The following is a 13284-nucleotide window of genomic DNA, read 5'->3' as shown; positions in this document are numbered from 1 at the left end:
ATTTATAATATTAAGTTTTTAAATTTAAACTCTATTTTTAAAAAAATAAAAATTTTGATCATTTTTTATATAAAAAATAGTCATTTTCGAATTGTTCTTAAATATATTTCAAATTTAAATTTTTTGATATTTTGTACGTATATTTTACAATATATAGAGGATTATCTCCTAAAGTATCTTATATAAACTAAATTTAATCTAATCTAAATAAGAATCAAACTCTCTCTTTCTTTTTGATTAAGCAAGAATTATTTAATAGTATAGTGCAAAAAATTGTTTTTCATTAAATCTTTATTAAAATACGCTGTTCTGTTTATGCTCCATTTTTTTGTTCATCGAACATCATTCGCATTGTAGTGAAGTAGGAAAATATAGTTGAAAGGTACTGGAACATTTTTATATTAACATATTAAAACATTTTTACATAATAAAAAGAAAATATATATATATAGTTATATAATAAAATATATATATTTTTTTGTAATATGTTATTATATTTTATAATATATGCATGTGTGTGTGTTTGTAAATTATTTTGGAAAAATCTGTACATACCCAGAAAATATTTTGCGTGCAATTATCTAGCCATTGCATACAAAAGCGGCTATATTGCGCAAGCAAAATGTTATCCTAGTAATAGTGATAGCAATAAATTTAACACACTTTGCGCGTGATTTCATCTCGTTATATAAGCATGCAAGATAAACACTATTCAATAAGTATATTGCTGTCACTATCACATTACTGGCATATTTTTGGCAATTTAATGTCCATTTGTTTGATTTGCTGGTGTATCAAATAATACATAAGCTAACCATTTGCGTCCCAGCCAGAAATGATATCGAACAACGTCAATTTGTCGTCGAATCGATATCAATTTATCGTTGAATCGACGTCGATCGGGTAAATCGCCGTCGAATCGATGTTGATTCGACGTCGATTTGATCATTTATTTCTGGCTGGGGTGCAATATGTACGATTAAATATATCCCACAAACAAAACAGGCAAATCTCGTACATAATTTATATGCAAAACGCGCAAATTTTGCACGCAAAAATTGTTATCTGGGTACTTATATCTTATTTAATGTTTACTTAAAATAGAACTGATAATAAGTGTGCTAAATAGATAGATATTAATAATTTCTTATTTTCAGTTCTTTTAGTATTAATAATTATTATCATATCTAAACATTAAATACTTCAATTTAATTATTGCTTTACTTTTCTATAACATAATTTCTTTTAAAAAATTATTTTAAGTGAAAAAATTATCTCAAGTGATAATCTTTCATAATTATATGATGACTAAATGATAAGTGCATTAGTTATATAAAGAATTTTAGGAATCAAAATTGCTATCTCACCGATGCGTAATAATGTAAAGATAATGAAGGTAAGCCACAAGGCAATATTACAAGTATTGGTTTCTGGCTTCTTAATATTATCATTTGTAAATTTTTTCGAAAATCTTCGGATTCATCATACCAATTTGTTTCAAAAGCTATTTGTGCGATATTATTACTCTGAAAGAAACATTTATTAGAAGAACAACATTATGCAAATAATGTAATGTCATTACTTGTCAGTAATTAACTCACTATGTGAATCAAGTGTTCCGCTGGCCACGCATACATAAACACTTCCAATAATGCACTAACTGCTAAAAAGACACACTGGATTTTCAATGTTAATGATGCTCCCTATTCAAAGAAACATAATATACAGTATTATCACAGAAAGAAATTTTGATAGCATGATTTTTTAAGAGTACAAAAGAGACAATAAAACATTCACTGTGCTTAATGAAAAGCAAGCTAAATATATATATTTAAAAAATGTTTAAAAAATAAATTTCAGATTTTAATTCGAATATTATTTACAGAACCCTTGTAGAAATTTATCACTAGTAACGCCAATTAATCACTTATTTCGAGTACTTAAAATACTGATATACAGTAATTTAAGTACTCAAAATAAGTGATTAAGTACTCGAAATAAGTGACAAATTGGTGTTACTAGTAATAAATTTCTATGAGGGAGCATAGCTAACAAGGAACGTTCGGCAAGTCAAAAATTTAAAAAAATCTGAAACTTGGCATAATTTTATAGTAATAAGTCCTAATAACGAAACCATTTTTTGCTGATGTTAAAAAACGGTTTCGGAGTGCAATAAATCGCTAGAAAATCAGTTTTTACATTCCGAAGCGAATATCATCGAAACGAATAGAAATATAAAAACTTTCAATGTTCAAACAAAAATTTTATGGCTTTAAATGTACTTTACAATGGCTTACTTAAATTTAAAAAAAATGATAAAATTTTTTAAAATATCTTCACAATTCAATATTTTTTTAATTGAAAAAAAAACTTTTAATTATATATATTTTGTGCAACCGGCGCGCGAAAAGTCGCCCTTTACGCACATGATGGGATTTTAGAAAGGGCTCCCTTTCTACGCACCGGTCACACAAAATATCGTAGCCAACATGTGCAGGTGCGGATTGTCACTCTCGGCCGATTTACGATCCCCCACACTTGTTAGCTATTATACTATTAAAGCTTATGTGTTACGTCATTGCGGAAATTAGTACTTGAGAAATGAAATAAAGACGTATGTTACCTGCCTATTACACTTATTTGCTTGCTGTTTCATAACGAGAAATAAGTAAATATTTTAACAATACCAACAAAATTAGTTTTGTACAACCTTTAGATGTTTTATTCGGTTTTAAAATTTAGAAAAATTTTGTTCGATGTTTTTCTGATAATGTTATTTTAAGTAATAATGACATAAAATTTACGTGCACGTATTGCCCTAAAATTATACCAAGTTTCAGACTTTTTTAAATTTTCGACTTGCCGAACGTTCCTTGTAAGCTACTATTTAATCTTATTATATTTAATAAATTTATATTTAATAAATTTAACATGACAATGTTATGACGCTTGACAATTTTTAAATAATATAAAGATAAGTCAAAAGATATACGCATAAAATGTCAATAACTTTATGAAATGTACTTACTGTAATAAAAATAAGGCCGAATACTATTAAAGCTATAGTACTGAAAAATATGGTTCCCAATGCAAAAGGACGAACTGTAAGAGTTACTTCTTTTGCGTACCTAAAATCACGTTATATAATTTCATTATTGCACATGATATACTTATTGTTAATTTCTTAATACCTTTAAAGATAGATAAACTTTTGTTTAATATTTTCAGCAAATTGTTTTAAAGAAATAACAATATATTGTACTCGAGTAATTGTTGATGCTTCTCTATGCACTTCATGAAATCATAGATGTTTGCAATTGTCCTTAAATCCTCAATTAACAATTTAAACCTCGCTGATGCCAACCACAGCAAAAAGGCCATGAAAGCATTTACAGACAAATGTGCAGCTATTTGCAGACCAACCACAACTTGATGCAAATATGTAATAGCCCTTAACGGTTGACGAGAGGCGTCGAATGGAAACTCAGCAGGTGCCGGAAGCGGTTGATCTAGCACGATAGGTCCCACAAAAAGGGCGAAAACACTCATATAGAATGATGATATACAAAAGCCATAAAAGTTGGCACATTTATCAATATAGTTTTGCTGAACAATCTCTTCTTCACGAGTTTTGATCAGCGCGCAAAAATTTTCCATTTTGAAAGTGACGTACTGCAATTAATTGTGTTATTGTTTCATCTGAAGACATATGTGAAAAGAACAAGCGTTTTACTTTCAATAAATAATATCCGTATTAATTACTTGTAAACGTTGATAAATAGCCACGCGACACAGAATATTCCAGATAACATGAAAGCAAGGAAACAAACCCAATGACGATTTGATGACTAACTCGGGATCATGTAGATTCTTCATAACGGCATATACCATTGATGCTATTACGGTTATAGTCAGTAATATAGAGACATATTGATACAACTTCATGCACAATATTTTACGTTTACTTGCATCTAGCGGCAGCGGCAAAAACCATATAACAAATAAACTCAACTTCACAATAGCAATCGTTTTTCTTAGTGTTATTTTTTTCTGCATGATCGTATTCGCGTACATACAAGTATATCGCGAATGTTTAATGTAAATTTATTTCTCGTATTGTCGAACAACGATATTTAAGAACTTGTGACAAAATGTTAAAATTGTACACAGCAAAGTCTTCTTATTAAGACTCTATATCGGCTTATAATTTTTTTCACATATGTACGATATACCATCTTAATAACATTTTTATAAAACGTACGAGAAATGGAAAGACTTACAAAGACTAAGGTCGATACATAATTGTAGCAATTATTTCTGGTATAAGTAAGAAAAATATTCATTGCGTTGTAACGAACTAAATTGATGTATTTACTATTCTACTGAGTGAGATATAGAACATTAATTGAGCAAAATGTATGGTAGTCTTAAGATATATGATTTTTTTCACCTCTGGATATCGTCTGTAGACTAAAAGAAGGTGGCAGAGAAGGATTAATAATTAATTCGATAGAACTTGAAATGGCAATTTGTGGCAATTTTTTTTAATATCATTGAAGCATTTTATGGTATTATACAGCCATTTTTTAGTATCATTGAAGCAATTGATGGAATAATTTGTACATAAACTGAGATATTGAAATATGTTGATATGAAAATAGGAAAGAAATTTTATCAAATGTGTGCGCAGTCTGTAAGTGCATACAATATAATTTTTACTACATGTATATGTTATTATAAATGAGTTTTCTCAGACAAATAATTTATTCTTAATTTTTTTAATGCTAAATTCTAATTATTTCTTATGTTTCCTATTTTTTAGTTTAGTAATTTGTTCTTATATTTCCTATTTTTTTTAGTTGGATATGTAGAATATATGATAAGTATCAATCAAATAAAATTTGACGAAAATTAGGAGTAGCAAAAATCTCATACATACATACAGAAAAGCAGTATAAATAATATTTTGTTGTTTCATTTGTACATTAAAAAAATAAAAATGTTTGCATTTTAGCATAAAACATTAATTTGAAATTAAATTATATAGAAGACTATACAAGTAAAGAACATGTATGTACACACGCATTTTTAAAATACCTTTAATATTGTATGATATTTGCAACATTTAATAATTGTACGAAATAATTCTTTGTCTACATTGTTATGTAACATAAACAATATTATTGTAAATATATCATAAACATAATTAATTATAGTGCTTTTGTCTTATGAAATATCGATACTCTATAATCTGGTGGTAGACTTGTAATGTTTTATTTTATAATTAAACTTCGTCCGCTCCATCTTCTTCGAGTATCATGCGTAAAGTCGTGAAATAAGAAAAAGCCGTTGAAATAAACTAAAATGTACAACAATATATGTGTATATTAAAATTTATTTTTTATTGACATAATTTTTATTAAAATAAAATAATATAAAATAAAAAATAAATTCTTGCAGATACATAAATATTTTATATATGCTTTGTGTGTGTACGTGCACACAATTGCAGTGATCAGTATTATGTAATTATTACACACATAAAATATATTATATAAATAATGCAATAATTATATAATAATATATCATCAAAACATTAATTTTTTTTTATGACGCACTTTGATAATAATAAAAATTTCACCAAAAGACTCATCTTACCGAACCAAAATATTTTAAGGATAAAATTGGTATAATGCAGGCGACGGAAACGGAAACTGATTTTTGGCATCATAACAAAATAAGAAGTAAATTCTTCTGCATATCTACATTGCAAGAATACCATAACGATTCATAAGCCGCTAAAGCGACGTTTGAACTCTGCTATAAAAAATATTTATTAGTAATAAATCTCTTGTACTCTATATTATATATTGTCATTATACATATATATATAATATTGCTAAAACATTTAGACTTTATCTCCAGATATAACCATATCGCGACTGCAATGAAAAATATTGCGTATCTGTCGACATGCTGTTGTAAGATATTCTTATCGTAATACCTATATGACATATAGCATGCTTACAATAGCTTTCCATCTCGGCGATTACTAACTGTAATATATTTGTGCTTTGGTATAAAATTATTACATTTTAACTGAAACTACAATATATTATAATAATATTAAGACATTAAATATATTTTAATTTTAATTGTTAGAATAATTTGCAAAAAATTATTTAGTTATATATATAAATAAATTATGACGTTTAGATTTATAATTTTAAATTAAACGTACATAAATATATGTATATATATTATATACGAATCACCTTTTATGGGCAGATAGAGCGTGTTAAACTGAATAGAAAATTCATGTATCATTTTGCGATTTCGCAATAATTATGGAGTTATTTATTAAAATATCTAAATGAATAAGCAGGTAGAAAGCATTATTTGATTGAAAAGCAGCGTCATGCAGCGAGCGGCGACCAATGTAGTGGCGCCGAAAAGTAAGATGATACTTTTGATACTAAGCGGCATATAACAAATAAGTCATCCGACATGCACACACCGAGTCCGGCCTATCGCTTTCTACCTGCTCATTCGTTTAGATATTTTAGTTAATAACTCAATAATTATTGCAAATATCGCAAAATGATACAGGACTTTTCTATTCAGTTTAACACGCTCTATCTGCCCATAAAAGGTGATTCGCGAATTATGGGCCACCCTGTATAACTCTTTATAGTATGTATTTTGATATGATTATGGAATCTAACGAATCTATTATATATAAGATTATTCTTCTTCTTGATATTTTTTAACTTTGCGATTAAAGAATTTAAAGTTAAAAAAAACTTATATGAAAAAGAGTTAAAAAGAATAATCTTCATCATCAATCATGTCAAATTTTTTTTGTCTCACACACACATTAAAGATTAAATATCTACACTAATTGATTAAAAAGAAGGAAAACGTTATATGAAAACACATTTACTATTTAGATTCTTACTTGAAGATGCTTATGCTGTCCGTGACATATCCCCATTTCTATAAAAGATTGACCAGTGGCAATGATTAGTGGAATCGTTTTGATGCAAATCTCAAAATGATCATTCCAATCCTGAAGAGTCAGGATCAACGGTATAAAAAGAGCACATATGTTCACTAAAGTTAATAAGCGTAACACCCTAAAACGAACTACTTGCTGGTTCGTAGCGGTGGCCGGAAGTGGCCATAAAAGGGATATAACTAAACACAATTTTGTGAAAGCGATAATATTTTTCGGTGTTAGCTTCCCCAACATCTTACTACCAACTGAAACGCTGTCAATATGTGAGATGTACTATAAAGAAAATGTACGGGGAAAAAATATATTTCTATATACCTCGAAGAAACATCAATAACAGTTACACACATTATAACTATGATTATTTGCCGCGCACGGAAAACTTTCTGCACGATTTGTTTCTCTTTTTCTGATATAATACTTGTTTATTTGGAAGAAATTCTTGTAAGAAAATGAGTTATTACATAATTCGTGTTGCAAATAATGCACGCAAACCGTACTTAATTATATTGATTATTTGCCTGTACTTTCATAAACTACTGTAAGACGATTGCGTTTGTGCTGTATGTTATGAAATTGCATATATCATCATTTCTATAGACTATTTCCACAGCAGATTTTGTACATTATAAGAAAAAATGGAATGCATTATTAATTTATAAAATACAGATAATATATCCAATGAGAAATGGTCGAATCGAGATCGATTGGACCAATTCGACGTCAAATCGATGTCGATTTATCTATCATTTCTCGCTGGGTATGAAAATGTGTTTTGCCGCAATATGAGAGTCAATATTAGTAAAAGTATAAAAAAATATCATATGTAATAATTAATAGTTATATATAATTTGTTATTAGTAATTACTTGCTATATCAAATGCGTTGAAGTATATCTTGATAGCTATTAAAAGTCAGACTCTTACGTTTATATAATATATGTATTTTTTTATATAATTAAAATTATACATATATCGATTATCTTATATTGTTCCCATATTTATATTATATAGTTACATAAATGGTAATAAAAAATCGGCCTCATGCCTTTAAATTTGAAAAAGGTAAAAAGAAACGCAACTGATATAATAAGCTTTTTTATTTCTAAGACACATATCTCTAAAATTAATATTTACTAACAGAGATATAAGTATATTTTTATTTTTTGCTAACAACACGCTAAAATATTTTCTACCAAAAAATATAATGATTTCTCTGTAACATTTGGAGCAATCTATGTAAAGATAAAAACTTCAAGTTTTAGTTTTATTAGTCCTCTATAAATATCACTCGCAATGTCATTAAATAAGAGAAAGCCGTTGATGTATACTGAAATATACAAAACAAGAATATTAGTGTTTTCTCATTTTAATATAAAAGATGTATTAATAATAATAAAATTTTTTAAAATTTGTTTCGCGAAATATTTATATATTTCCAAAATAATTCTATGAAAACGTGATTTGTATATATTGTATTTTTTTACATGTCTTTAATTTTATTGTGTAAAGTCTATTGTTTAATAAGATATAAGAATAAGATATCGAATCAAAATTATCAAAATCTTTTCATCTAATTGTATAAGAAAAGTATTTTGGTTGTTGAGATTTTACCGACGAAAAGTAATTTAATGATAAAACTGGTATCATAGAAGAAACTTGGATGGTTAACGGTGTTTGGCTTCTGAACAAGATGTACAATACATTGGTTTTAAAAGCATGTTCTTGATTAAACCATTCTGACTCGTATATTGCATCCGCAACACTTGTGCTCTAGTAAATAACATATGAATTTTAGGATAATAATATAAAGCAAAAATAATCATTAAATATTTTGATAAAAATAAACGGGCTAATTAGGAACTGGTAATTAATGCGCTTAGTTTTTGTATATATTTTCTATTTATTTCGAAATAAATAAATAATGTATACAAAAAATTAATCAACGCTAATTATACGGCTCTTAATTAACCTGTTTGTTTTTATCATGATATATAATATCTCCGCCCCCCCCTCCCAAATTACTTACTTTTAATTAATCATTACAATTAAAACTATAAATTGAATTCTGAATAGAAAGATGTATCACTTATACGAAAAATATATAATACTTAAATAAAAAAAATATTTTTTATGATATTATTAATCATAAAGAATACTTTACAAAAACATTTTATTTTATTTAATTATTATACACACATACACATAAACGTATTCGAATTTATATTTAGTTTTGTAACTTGAGCTATACCGAGATATACATATTTTTTGATGCGACTTACCGCATCCATCAAGTAATCGGCTGGCCAAGCATACGCATAAACTTCAAAAAGTCCAGCAATACACAGGATTACGAATTGTGCTTTGTCCACTAATGCGGCATTCTACACATATGTATAATATATACATATAAAATATATAAAAGAGATGTAGCGTGGTGAGGAGAAAAGAAGAAGGCAGAATAAAGACGACCGTGATAGAGCGCACACGCGAGTTTTATTTTGCATCGAGATCCCTCACCTTTAAGTTTTCTTTAAGCATTTAAGACGCCTACATACATATGTATATATACATACATTATATAAATTATATATATATATATATATATATATATATATATATGTAATCACGTAAAGTGCTTGTAAAAATTGATAGAATAATTAATAATAAAAAAATTACTTACGCTTACAATTACTAAACCACCAGTTACAATCGAGAATGTAACAATAATTATTACTATTAATATTGAGGTACGAATAGCAGTTATAATCTCTTCAGCATACCTAAAATAATTTATTGTTTATTATTATTATTATTAATTACTTATACTTATACTTTGATCAATTCTTTTTCTCTCAATGAGATTGCTTTAATTAATACTTTTATTTAAAAATGCAATACGATTATAATAATTGCTAAAAAAATGACAATATTTAATTAAGTAAGTTAAGAATAATAGCATTTGATATTACATATAATATTTATATTACTAATCGCATTTTGAAGTGTAAAATACATTCTACATAGGACTATTTATAATTTGTTAACGCAAATACAGGATGACATATTCTAACAAGCAAGATGCATGTAGACAAAAAAAAATATGAAAATAAGTTAAACAAACTGCAACCTTGTGCGATTTGCGAACTCATCGTATGGATTCTTTGCGTTTGCAAATTGTGTTGTGCAAAAAGCGACCTATGTAGAGCCTTATATATAATATATATATACGTAAGTTGTTACTTATAATTTTTGCTTTATGAATGACACAAGGAGATAGCCTGTAAATATTGCAAAAATGCGTTATAAATTGTGGAAAGCAAATATTAAATCTCGTGTAAAATTAAATAATAGTCTCCATAAAATATTTAACGCATTACAAAATAAATGTATTAAAAAATTCTGTTACTAAACTTCAAATTTTTAATTTAAATTAGTAATGGTAAAACTTCATAAAAAGTTTTATCTCATCGATTTCATCGCTATATAAACATGTAAAGAAAGTTTTTCTTAAAAACTACAATAGTATAGAATATTTTTTAAAAATATTAAAATAATCCGCGAGAAAGCAATTATAAAAACATATTGCTATAAAATAATAATTAATATATTATTAATAATTTATATTTTCTGTTATCTGTCATTTCTATTTCTATTTAAAATATAATTCTGTGGAAGAGTATTTTATTAAATAGCTGCTGCTTTGATACATATCACTTCAATCATGCAATAATTAATAAATCATGTAAACTAATAATTGGTATACAATAATAATATTAATTGTAGAGAATAATTATGCTTAGTATTTTTTTGTAAAATTTATCTACATACATTTGCACGTAAATTTATTTTACAATATGTTAAATATTTCGTAATGACAATAAAAACTATCATACAGTATTCGACTTTTCTTTTCGACGGCGTATAGCACACGTTATTATTTATATGTTGTTATTATTTATTGTTATTATTTATCGTTATTATTTATCGTTATTGTATGTGTCATATAGATGCTTGTAAGATTAATTTGTTTTGAAGAAATGAACAAAATGTTATTAAATAGGAAAGATAAACAAAATTATATTATGTTTTTATATTTAATTTTATATTTAATTTAATGTGTCAGACAATTGACAAATTTATTAATTAAATTATATATTTATTTAATGATTTATTTATTCATTTTTCTTAAATATTCATTTAATTATATTATATAATTTATTTATTAAATATTTTATCATTTTCAACTTAATTTCATTAACAATTATTTCATTGTTCACCCATGATCTCATGATTATTTGATTCTTTATAGAAATTAATAATTTTATATTTTTCTCAGTATATAGTACATGATGTGCGAATATTTAAATGCGTCTGACATAAGAATATTGAATCCAGAAGAGAATAAGGCATTATTGAGGCCTTCTGTAATTGATGTTGGGACATTAGTGCGTTTCTTCATAAGAAAAATAATTTAAAATAAAGGATTGCTTGTACACTCACACACGCACGAGAAAGTTAAAATAGAACAGATAAAAAATATTGTTTTATATTACCTTAGCAGTTTTATATGTTCCCGTATACCTGCGATGATATCATAAAGACTGTTGGCGTTTCGAAGTTGATTTGATACAATTTCGAAACGTGCCGTAGTAAACCATATGAGAATACCGAAGAGAAAAGAGTGACAAACAGATGAAAAGCACTGATAAAGACACACGCTTTGATGCACGTGGATAACAGTCCTCATTGGTTCTTGCGTCACGTTGAAAGGATATTTTGCGTCCACAGGTATGGGATCGCGTGTTACGATCGGCCCAAATCCCAATCCTACTATAGTGCAGAAAACCGAAACGACAGAGCAAATATAAAAGATTCTACATTTGTCGACGTAGAATTGATAAACTTCTCTTTCATATTTTTCTGCGCATTTGAAATAATGCTCCATTTCCGATATCACAAAATCTCTGAAATTTAATTCGATATTTCGGTTAAAATATATAAAATATACAGTTATTGTACGATATGAACAACAATTAAAATTAAATATACTCATCTCAAACAGGTAAAAACAATATTTTCCATGAAAATATATACTATTATTAAAGAAAAATAAAACTATATACTTTTCTAAAATTATATCAAAATGGAGCGCTACCCAGGTAGAAATTTTGTCTGGAAATAATCAGGGTTCCATATATTTTTTCAAAAATATTTCTGGAATCCAGGTGAAAAATCTAACTAAAACCTGTGTAAAGTTTGAGACGCTTAAATCGTACAGGCCTTATTGCAGAATCCGGGTGGGCTCAAGATTACGCCCAGAATTTGTAGAAAAATTATTTGGAGTCTAACTAGGACCTATAATTTTTTAAAATATTTGCTTCATTTGTTTTATAATTATTTCTATAAGCTAGATTATTCAATCCTGGTCTCATATATAGTTTCATATTTATTCTAATTTGGGAAAAATATGTCAGTGGCAATCTAGAACCCATGCAGATTTTTCCGATTATTTTTTTCCTTGGTAAAATAAAGGTAAATTTCTAGGGTGTATTCTGGACTCTTAGACATATATTTTGAACTGGATTTTTTTACCTAAGCCCTGTATTTAATCTCGACAAATCGAGGCAGATTTCTACCTGGGTATTATATGATAAAAAGATTATTTAAATAACAGTATTCAAAGCTTGTGATTAATGTGCTTTTTAAATGTGTTAAATACTATGTTTAATTTATATAATATTTTAATACAAAATTGCATAAAATAGATGGAAAAATGCTTATGTAAAATTAATTATACTTTGATAGTTTTTACTTGCAATCGATCATAGTGCAGCGAGAGAAATCCTAATTGCCAAGGAGCTTGTATACAAGCTATCGCTACGGAAAATACCTTGGTTGTCTTTATTGGATCACTGAAATCATCGGTAAGAATGGTATACACTAAAGGAGCCTCTGCTATAAATACGTGCGCACTGACTAAGATCCGTAGAAAGTATAAACGTATCATTTTAAATCTAGTAGGATTTTTCAGTGGAACTGTAAAGTTTACGTATGTTAATATTTTTGCATATTTCAATGCTTTTTCCGGTGTTATTTTTGCCATCACAATTACGTCAAAGTTTAACAATATAATAATCGAGGGACATATATTCGTACTCGATCGTATATCGTTTTCGTTATGCAGTTGCAGACAAAGCTGCAGGTTTTCGTCGGCTTACACTACACATTATAAATTTAGTACTCGCGGCGCCTATAAAACACTATGAA

General features: G+C 27.2%; 1 protein-coding gene across 1 annotated transcript; it reads right to left on the bottom strand.

Moving 5' to 3' along the window:
- Positions 1–227: 227 nt before the first annotated feature.
- LOC114929357 (uncharacterized) lies at positions 228–13284 on the bottom strand. Its single transcript, XM_029300918.2, has 12 exons — positions 12834–13284; positions 11571–11981; positions 9698–9797; positions 9297–9398; positions 8629–8787; positions 8288–8344; positions 6959–7291; positions 3263–3672; positions 3029–3128; positions 1602–1703; positions 1368–1526; positions 228–385 (listed from the first exon to the last, which is right to left on the bottom strand). The coding sequence occupies exons 1-12, from the start codon at positions 13118–13120 to the stop codon at positions 314–316; spliced, it is 2292 nt and encodes a 763-aa protein (XP_029156751.2). The 5' UTR covers positions 13121–13284; the 3' UTR covers positions 228–313.

Source organism: Nylanderia fulva, unplaced genomic scaffold (assembly GCF_048542155.1).
Source record: "Nylanderia fulva isolate GAGA-0341 unplaced genomic scaffold, ASM4854215v1 Scaffold3, whole genome shotgun sequence".
NCBI lineage: Eukaryota > Metazoa > Arthropoda > Insecta > Hymenoptera > Formicidae > Nylanderia > Nylanderia fulva.
The sequence above is the reverse complement of the archived record's forward strand: the minus strand, read 5'-3'. Positions and strand labels throughout refer to the sequence as shown.

Bases quoted from the DNA above. Each gene is read 5' to 3' on its own strand.
- LOC114929357 (XM_029300918.2), bottom strand. From the start codon at position 13,120: ATGGCAAAAATAACACCGGAAAAAGCATTGAAATATGCAAAAATATTA. The intron at 8,788-9,296 runs GTAAGTCGCATC...GTTATTTACTAG, and splicing joins CCGATTACTTGATGGATGCG to AGCACAAGTGTTGCGGATGC. The intron at 3,129-3,262 runs GTACAATATATT...ACGTGATTTTAG, and splicing joins AAGCATCAACAATTACTCGA to GTACGCAAAAGAAGTAACTC.